The 10636-nt window shown below is 34.9% G+C and overlaps 2 protein-coding genes across 2 annotated transcripts in view; both read left to right on the forward strand.

The window, feature by feature from the left end:
- Positions 1-5512, forward strand: part of zfyve28 (zinc finger, FYVE domain containing 28) — a 37418-nt gene extending 31906 nt beyond the window's left edge. The window contains exon 14 of the mRNA XM_056476512.1: positions 990-5512. Coding sequence (XP_056332487.1) covers positions 990-1121 — 132 coding nt within the window. The 3' untranslated portion in view covers positions 1122-5512. The remainder of the gene's footprint in view (positions 1-989) is intronic.
- Positions 5513-7711: 2199 nt separating this feature from the next.
- The window catches only part of nt5c1ab (5'-nucleotidase, cytosolic IAb), a 20032-nt gene continuing 17107 nt past the window's right edge, over positions 7712-10636 (forward strand). The window contains exon 1 of the mRNA XM_056477528.1: positions 7712-8038. Within this exon, the coding sequence (XP_056333503.1) occupies positions 7946-8038 (93 nt within the window). The 5' untranslated portion in view covers positions 7712-7945. The remainder of the gene's footprint in view (positions 8039-10636) is intronic.

Genomic DNA, 10636 nt, shown 5'->3' on the forward strand with positions numbered 1-10636 from the left:
AAAAGTAATGGATTACAAGTTACTGACTACTAATGGTAAATTGTAATCTAATTACATTACTAATTACTTGATGTAAAAAGTAATCAGATTACTAATTGTCTAATAATCGTCCAAAACTTAAAATTAAATTTTCTCATCATTTACTTAATCTTCACTTGTTCCAAACTGACCTTTTTTAACACAAGAGAAGACATTTAGAAGAAACTGGATACCAGTACCCATTGACATCCGTTGCATGAAGAAGCACTGCAGTGTTTGGGGGTGCTTTGTGTTTGTCTGAGGTAATTAGTCTACCGAAATGTGTATATTCCATACAAAGTATGAAGCTGTTCGGTCATTTCTTGTCATGTGACTCGCGGATTTCAACTGGTGCCTCTGGAAAATGTGAGCACGTACAATATGTGCTCCCAAAAATTCAATTTAGCCGGTTTAGGTGGAATTGGGGCGCCGGTGTCCTCATTGGTGATGAGTATTGTCGTAGAATGCTTTTTCTTTAAGTGCTTGAACAAGTTACTGGTCGAGTTAAAAGCTGTCGAAAGTTCTTTAGGGACTGGACATAAACTGCATTTCACAGCAATATTTTTGTTTTTATGCTCAATGAAATCAAAGTAATGTCTGTTTCCACTTGAAGAAGCAGCCACTCTCGACAGCAACCATTTCAGCTGGCATTCCCCAGCAATTTAAAAGCTCATGCTTATTAACTGACGTTGCAGCAGAAAACATAATTTAAAAGAAGTATTTTTTTTTTCTTCAAGAAACTATATTAGTAACGCAATTACACTGACTTTAGTAACTGTAATCAAATTGCACAAATTTAAAATGTAATTCTTTACATTACTACGTACACCGTTTAGGTTCAACTGGAATGCTTACAAACTTGTTTGTGTAAATGTAGCTACTCACTTTGGCCTTCTGTAGCGTTGTTTACCAGTGTCTGGAATAATAATATCACTTAATTGAGATCCTAATGTGATGATTTTTTATTGCAGATCTTCTGTTCCCGCTGCTCATCACACTCAGCCCCGTTGCCTAGATATGGTCAGATGAAGCCGGTGAGAGTTTGCACTCACTGCTACATGCTCCACGTTACGCCTTTCTACAGTGACAGGACTGGTATCTGACAAACACACACAAACATAACACACACAGATGTAAGCACACTACCATGAGGTTTGATTCCTTAGCCAGAAAAGACATGCACATCATTTTCATCATCATCACCATCCAAAAAAACTATGTAAATATGAACACTAAATGCAATCACTACAAAGCGAAAAGGAAAAGAAAAAGCCTCGACCAGGGAACAAAATGCGAGAAGGACTCTAATGGATGGTTGGGAAATGCCTCAAGCACACAAGGAAGTACCCAATCGCTGTGGGAGCTAAAGTATTTATTTAGGGCTTTGCTTTTAATGAGCTTAATTACAAATTTGCTTTAATCGAGCATGGAACAATAGGGCTATTCTGTAAAACAGAAGCACACCCGAACAAGTTCAAGAGAAGAAAATAATAATAATAATACAGCTTGTTAATGGGATTTTGTGTGGCAGTAATTGTGGCTTTATTAGTGCTGGAGGTTCCACGGGCTCAGATTTCCAGAGTGAATGTAAACTGTGAGCACATTATAAATATGAGAATAACAAAACTGTGACATATATGAAGACAATAATGCTAACACTAACTGCACCATCAGTGACACCTTTGTGGCACAATATAGCACAGATGTTTCTTTTATTTAATGTTTTAATTTAGAATATAATGCTGCTTTCTGTAAAACAGAAGTGAAATTTGAAGATTTAGTTGAATGGCCAAAAACAGAGGTGTGTGTGTGTGTGTGTGTGTATGCTAAAAGTTTGAAATGGATTTGTATCTTCCAAAAGAGAAGATTTCTCTCATATTCCTCATGCAAATGAATGTGCAACATCTGGATGTTCTTTATTTCCCTTTTCTGTACATTCTGTTAAACTGTAATTGCCTTTTACAGCAGTTTGGGAGCCTTCTGCTTTTCCCTCTGGTACAACAGAACACTTTAAACCCCCCTACCTCGTCCCTCTTGACCCCTTTCACATGGTTCTGTCCTGCTTCATTTTGCCTACAATTTCAGATCTGTCGATCTGCATCGTCTTCTACACTGAGGCAGATGCCTTTGTTTCTCTTTGCACACTTTTAGTTTTGTTGTTTTGTTTTTGTTAATGATATAATGATCAACTTCTACTTTTATGTGTAGAAAGTCAATCATATTACTGTATGTAGATGAAAATTGGTGAATTTATTTTTTTTTTCTCCACAAAACCTGATGAGAATATGAAGTCTAAAGGTGTGTTCACATCTGACAGGTTTCATTTCAGGAAAACAAACTGGTGAGATTCATTTGAAAAGAAAAAAAGTTTGCCCAAGAATGAAAATTGTTGAAACTGTTCATTTTTATTGAGAGTAATTGGGAAATTTTATAAATTCTAAATGTGAATTTAGAAATCTGCTTTCAATTAATCATCATTCACTTTTTCCAAACCTGTGTTCATTTCTTTCTTCTTTTGGATGCAAAATATATTTTTAATAACATTGGAAACCATATGTAGGTCAATGGCCAGTGGTTACTGGTTTGGTTTCCAACATTTTTCTAAATGTTTTGCATTTGACCAAAAATGAAAACACTTCTGGTAAGTTTACCCAAAAACTAAAAGTCTGTCGTCGTTTACTCATTCTCTACTTGTTCCAAACCTGCTTGAGTTTCTTTCTTCTGTCGAACACAAAAAAAAATATTCTGAAGAATATTGAAAAAAAAACAGCCATTGACTTCTATAGTATTTTTGTTCCTACTATAAAGGTGAATGACTCCTTTTTCCAACGTTCTTCAGAATATCTTCCTTTTGTTTTCAACAGAATAATGAAATTTTGAAAAGTTTAGAACCACTTGCGTGTTAGTAAATGATAACAAAATTTTCATTTTTGGGTGAGCTATCCAATAACTTTCCATTTTTGGGTGAAATATCCCATAACTTTCCATTTTGGGTGAAATATCCCATAACTTTCCATTTTTGGATGAACTATCCCATAACTTTCCATTTTTGGGTGAAATATCCCATAACTTTCCGATTTTGAGTGAAATATCCCATAATTTTCCATTGTTGGGTAAACTACTCCTAAGTGACAATACTTCTATTTAAAGCTTGGTGTTCACCAAATAAGCAGTCAGAGACCACTAAAAAAAAGCATCTCAATTCACTTCCAGGTGCATTCTGGGGTGATTTGTCTGAAATATGAACACAACACATCCGTGACATCCTAAACAACCCAAAAGCAGGACATGATGTCACAAGATATGGCCATCAAGATTACAAAATGTTTTGCTTTTTGTCATAGTCTTAATGTTTCACATTACAATTCACACATCATTGCTTTGGATGTCTAGTGAGAAAAATATACATCACAAAGGTGTATCATTATTTCAAAGGATCTTAAATAATCAAAATTGAAAATTCTGTTATTAATCGCTCATCCGCGATACCGTCTCAACCCCCCGAGACCTTGGTTCTTCTTCAGACCACAAATGAAGATATTTTTGATTAAATCAGAAAGCTCCCTCATCCCCTATAGACAGCAACAGGACGTTTTTTGTAGCACAAAAGTGCTCATGGAACTTCGTATGATTGCAGTTGAACCACTGAAGACACGTGTCTGTTTCGACAATGTTTTTGGTTTTTTTTTCTGTACTTTGAACATCTATGGACCATTGCTGTCTATGGAGGATGAGGGAGTTCTCAAATTTAATCTAAAAATCATAATTTGTGTTCTGAAGATGAACGAAGGTCCCGAAATTATTGAAATGACATGAGGGTGAGTAATTAATAACAAAATTTTCTTTTTTGGGTGAACTTTCACTTTAAGAACCAATAAAACCAAAACTACAAGTGTGAACACACCGCAAGACTGATTTTGGACCTCACAACTGATTTTAGAAGTTGCAGTATTATCTCTACTATCATACGCAAGTGATAAACTACATAGTTTTCAACACTAAACAATCCTAATGACACTAAATAGAGTGAATTACATCATTTATTGTCATGTTTATTTTGCCTTTTGATCACATTCCTTTTATTATTATAAATCCTAGGGATCCAAAGCCACAATGTTTGCATGCTTTATGTGAAGCGACATGTATTGAGTTGAGCATGACCGGTTCTAGCAATACAAGGTGGTTTTATTCTGCTGGTTGCTTGATGCTTAATACTTGCCTCTTTCTGCCTCATTACCCTTTAACATAGTGTTAAAGCTGATCATTCCTGTTTTGAAATCCCGTTTCTTGACTCATACTGCTGCATTTACAGAACATTGTCTACAAACACTTTAAAACATACTGCAATTTTGTAATACTAACTATAATCTTTACGTTTTCCCTTAGGATTATTTTGGAATGGCAGGGTAGTTATATTTTGGTTGACATGGTAAATTAGCAGATTTTGCAGTAGTTAAATCTCCAAATAGTAGAGTTGCTTTTGATCAGATCTCGATCGATTTACTTTGACCTTCATATATTGTTCGCATTTAGTCAAATTAATAGGGTCTAGTATCATCAGTATTGGGATAAATACTTGGAGTCGATTTGCAAATGCACACCACTAAAAATACTGCAGATATAGCTTTAGGACTTCTTCTGGATTGATATGATGTAGTCTTATATATGTTTTTCTCCTCCCCCTATCTTTATTTAGTGGTACGATCAAGTAGACATTTAACCGAATGGAACAATTCTGTCGTTTTTCTCATTGCTTCCTGTTTTGATATCACGACCGTTCCTCAGGAATGTCTTGATTGTATGTAGGGATTGATTTTTACAGCTACTCTTGGAATGTATTTTAAGTTGTAAGCGAAGACTGCGAATCAGCCAAAAGTCGAACGCTTCCTCAGATGGCAGGTTCAGCGTCTGCAGACTCCACTTCCAGCCTGTCGTCATGCGATTTTTAAGCTCACTCTCTGATCTGTTCCCTCTTCCAATTCTCATTATTCACTTTTGTTCAGTTTTTGTTTGTTGCGATGTTGTTGTTTTTTGTATTAATTGAATATAGGATATGAGTCTTTAAAATTATACAGATGTTTTATTTTACAGAGAACAAAAATAATAATAATAATTATGAAATTATATATGTAAAAAAATTACTTTTTTCTGTATAAAGAGAATCACAACGAGAGAATTAACTCTATTTATTCAAAGCTTGTTCTTATTTTGTAATGGCCGGTTCAGTCGAATAAGATGTAAAGAACAACTTTTCAAAGTCTGAGTATTTATGTCATGCTACGAAAGTAATAAATGAAGTTTTCTTTACATAACCCAAGGTCTCTGCTGTTTTTCTTCTGTGTTCAACGCAAAATGCATTGCCCTATTATATGCTGATCTGTGTGTGTGTATTTACTCAAGCAAACTGACTTCTTTCATCCCAGTGGAAATCACACTTAAACTGTCTGAATCAGTTAGTGCTTGTATATAGTGTCACTCACCATATATGACCCTGGACAAAGGCAGTCTGAAGATGCACAGGTATATTTGTAGAAGTAACCAAAAATACATTGTATGAATTCAAATTATGTATATTTTTTTCGTTCAAAAATGTTATTAATATTAATTACAATTGTTAATGTTTCAATTATTAATGCTATTGATAAACGTAATATTAAATAAAGATCATGTTCCATCAAGCCATTTTGTAAATGTAATTTTGTAAAAGATATCAAAACTTAACTTAAAAGGCACCTATGATGAAAATCAACTTTTGTATGCTGTTTGGACAGAACTGAGTTTATGTATAGTGTGTCCACAGTCATATTGGAGTGATAAAAACCCACTAAGTCTCTTTTTTTTTTTATTTCCTGAGGTTAAAATAGGATCCAAATCGCAGTAATTTTTGAGGTCCACCTGCAATGTTCCAACTCTCTGTGAACACTAATAAGCCTGTGTGCGTGCTTGTGTGCTGCAAATGGCATTTGTGTGGGACTCATCATTTCAGAAAGGCTTGAATAAACTCCTCCACAAATACATGAAATAAACTCACTTGGTATTTTTGAATAATGAACTTTATTTCCGCCTTATCTGTCTGTCACTGTGCTGTTTATCTGACATAACGCATGATGAGAAGCAGACATGCACGTGTAAAGGGTGGGTGGGAGAAGCATCAAATAAACTTGGTATTTTTGACTATTGAGTTGTATTTCTGCTTCATCTGTGTCTGTCTCTATCACTGATTGCTGTTTAACTGATGTAATGCAGGAGAAGCAGACATGCATGTGGGAATGGTGGGCGGGAAGAAGCAGTTCATTTGCATTTAAAGCCACAGGCTACAAAAACAGCTATTCAGTCCCCGAAGGGGGCAGATTCTGGAGGCTATAATAAATAATCTGATGGGTGTTTTGAGCTGAAACTTTACAGACACATTCTGGAGACACCAAAGGCGTATCTTACATCTTGTAAAAGGGGTAAAATATATGTCTTCCTAAAAGTAATATTTTTTGCTAAGAGCATAATTTGCACAATTTTTAAGGTGATTTTAGCAATATTTAGATTTAATTATTTATTTATTTATATATTGTGCTTTAGGGGATATTAATTTTTTTAATCAGTAAGACAACCCGCTTACAAAACAAATTGTTACATCATTGCGCGCTATTGTATACAAAAAATTACGTGAAATAAAATGGAAACGAGTAATTAGAGTTAAGAAAATGTACTTGCAGACAAACATCAGATTTCAAAGCTAACATATTTATAATAAATAAAAATTTATAAAACAAATTTTGAGTTCAAACAGACTATAATCTCTCTCTCTCTCTCTCTCTCTCTCTCTCTCTCTCTCTCTCTCTCTCTCTCTCTCTCTCTCTCTCTCTCTCTCTCTCTATATATATCTATATATATATATATATATATATATATATATATATATATATATATATATATATATATATATATATATATATATATAACATAATCCCCTGAACAGTGTGTTGTACCAAGAACATTGAGGGGAATACTGTGTGTGTATCTGTAATAAAATCATTTGTCAGCTACCAAGAGAAACGTGCTGACACTTTAATAAACATGAAAAACCTCCAGGCTAAAATGAACAAAAAAAAAGATAATACTAGAGTTTTTCACCTTTCGATAGGAAAAAGGTCAAAGCCAGCTCAACAAAAAAAGACTTGACATGAGCAATATCAATGAATGATTTGACATGTGTCCTATTGAAAATCTAACTTGCTTTACACCTGTGCAAGTATACCTAAATCTCAATCAAATAACAATAAACAAACCGTACATATTTTACCCATTTTTGTGTTGACAATCCAGCATTTTTATATATAGTGTTTAACATTCCTAACAATTTTGCACTCCATAAAAATATATATTAATATTTAATCTACTTATTTAAAATTAGCTGAAACAACACAATTATTAAGATTTTTTTGTGTTGGGACAACATAAATGAATTGTGTGGAACATCTGCATTTGTTTACAGCATGTGGGGACATCTGTGATTCCTTCTGAAGGACTCTGGCGCATTAGTGCTAATAGTGCAGTGTTTCCTCTGCTCACTTTCAAGTACATCATCTTTTTGATGCATCTCAGAACCTGCGGTTGTTATGGGAACATTTCTGAGCAGTGCCAGGCCACATCATACTAACAGTAAACAAACAACAAAAAAACACCTTCTCAGTTTGCACACAAACTGCAGCACCCACCCAAACTGATATATGAGGAGCCCCACCATCACTGGTCCCCTGGAGCAGCAGATGATGGGGAGTGATGGTGAGCAAGAGCTTCAGTTTCATCTCTATCAGACTCTGCTCATCTGATTGCTTTGCTCCAGGGATGTGACTGCTCTGCATGTGTCTCTGTGTGAGAGAGTGTGTGTAGGTCATACAGAGCAGAACTCCTCTCTGACCATCAGCTGTTTATGATGAACATGAATACAGCTCTGCCGGAAGAGATGCACACTTTCTGGAAGGAGACCTGTAACCAAACGAGCCCCAGCAAGAAGCCTAAACCGGTGAGCCTGAACGAGTTTCTAGTCAAATATCTGACCAGTATAGAGTATGGTACCTACCAGGAAAACAACATGAAGGGTTGCGTTGAGCTCGATAAAAGCGTCTAAAAATACTCGAGGCTCCTGCAGACACGAAACAGACGCGCGGGCTCGATGTCGTGATCGTGACCGCGTTTGCTGCAGTGATGCCGCCGGAAAATAAACGGTCAAGTGGGAGGGAAAGAGCATATCTTAATCTTATACATTGTATTGGGAAACAAAACGACAAGCAGCTTGTGAAAGAGGATAATTATGCAGGATAATATCGGAAAGTAGAAATTGGTAGGAGCTGTCGTGTATATTTATTAAAGCGCGTAGTGACTAGTTGCTTTAGCTTACTGTACGTGCTTTGATTCCTGTAGCAACTACGCTGATTACGTAGCGATTAAAAAAAGTTTATTTTGAATCTATCTATCTATCTATCTGTCTGTCTGTCTGTCTGTCTGTCTGTCTGTCTGTCTGTCTGTCTGTCTGTCTGTCTGTCTGTCTGTAACATTTTGATATCTTTGTCATTGTATCTTTCTATATTTCAAAACTGATAGACATTAATTTCTATGGGTAACACATAAAGTAGGAGTTCATAAGACTGTCCTGACACCTTTGCAATCATGACATGGGAGGTGAGTATGAATGAGAATTTATGTATTATATTATGACAACTGTCATTAAGTGTCATTTCAGTTGTCGTTTGTCTGTCAATTTTGATATCTCTCTGTATAAAATAATATATTTGAAAATTGAAAGACATTAATTTGTATGGGTAACACTTAAAGGTGTTCATAAGAATGCTGTTACACCTTTATTTCTTTGTCGTTACACCTTTATTGTGATAGGACAGTGGAGATTTTACAGACAGGAAAGTATGGGGAGCAGAGATAGGGGAAGGGTCGGCAAAGGACCTCGAGCCGGGAATCAAACTTGAGTTGCCGTGAACACCTAGGTGCCATGTGTCGACACACTAACCACAAGGCTATTGGTGCCGACGTAACACCTTTATAATCATCGTTACGAGTTGAGGACATGACATTGAGATTTTATGAATGCTTTTGACATGTAATTACAAATTTTTATTTGGATTTAATGACATTGTTATAACATTGTATTTACATCTGAGATGTAATTATAAACTTATCTGGTGTGTAATTAATGTGTCATTAAATTGTAATTACTATGTTATTACATTGTAATTAAATTGTAGTCCCATCCCAGATAATGTTTATAAATGTAAATATTTTTTTTGTATATTGCATGTACAGTATTTGGTTATTTATAGTTGTATACGTAAATATACACAGTACACATGCATAGGCGGAGGGTGAACAAACTCCAGGCTAATATATGCGCTGCCCTTTAATGCATTTAAAAAGATTTGCGACCGACAAAGAACAGGTTTTAACAAATGTACAGCCTATCAACAAACATCTATTATATTCAACACGCAAATAAAATTATTTTATTAAACTAACCCACTGTTCTACACTACTAGTTTAGGGTCAGTTTACTTATTTATTTTTAATGAATAATTTTATTAAATAATTTAATTAAAATTATTCTGTTCATCAAGGCGGCATTTATTAAATATATTAAAAAGTTATATATTTGTTGTTTAATACTTAATTATTAAATATTTATTTATTACTTATACTGTATGTAGTTTCAAATGAAATCATTACTCCTTGTTGCTTTTATTGCTGTTACCATTAATAATACTAATAATAATACTAATAATAATAATGGTGACATAGTGGCGCAGTAGGTAGTGCTGTCACCTCACAGCAAGGAGGTCACTGGTTTGAGTTTCGGCTGGATCAGTTGGCACTTCTGTGTGGAGTTTGCATGTTCTACCCGCAGTCGTGCGGGTTTCCTCCGGGTGCTCCGGTTTCCAAGACAAGTCCAAAGACATGCGGTATAGGCGAATTGGGTAAGCTAAAATTGTCTGTAGTGTGTGTGAATGAGAGTGTATGGGTGTTTCCCAGTGATGGGTTGCAGCTGGAAGGGCATCTGCTGCGTAAAAACATATGCTGGATAAGTTGGTGGTTCATTCCGCTGTGGCGACCCCAGATTAATAAAGGGAATAAGCCGAAAAGAAAATGAATGAATGAATGAATAATAATAATAATAATAACAACAATAACAATAATTAATAGTCGAGTGATTTCTGAAGGATCGTGACTCTGAAGACTGGAGTAATGAAGCTGAAAGTTCATCATTAAAATCACTGGAATAAATATTAAATTCAATTATAAACCACTTTTGAGCAGTTATTTTATAGTGCAATAACATTTTACAATTTGTACAGTTTTTTGATGAAATAAATGCAGCCTTGGTGAGCAGGAAAAGCTTATATTAAAACATTTAAAAATCCTACTCACCCAAACCTTTGACCAATAGTGTATATAATAATAATAATAATAATAATAATATAAATAATAATTATATTATATTATATTATAGATTAATGGTAGCCTTCTGTCTAACAAACAAAATGTGTTTTGGCATGGCAGTCAATATAAATAATAGCCACTGCCCTACCTTATGCAGCGAAATCCTCTTTTTAGAAAT

Source organism: Danio aesculapii, chromosome 17, assembly GCF_903798145.1.
Source record: "Danio aesculapii chromosome 17, fDanAes4.1, whole genome shotgun sequence".
Lineage (NCBI taxonomy): Eukaryota > Metazoa > Chordata > Actinopteri > Cypriniformes > Danionidae > Danio > Danio aesculapii.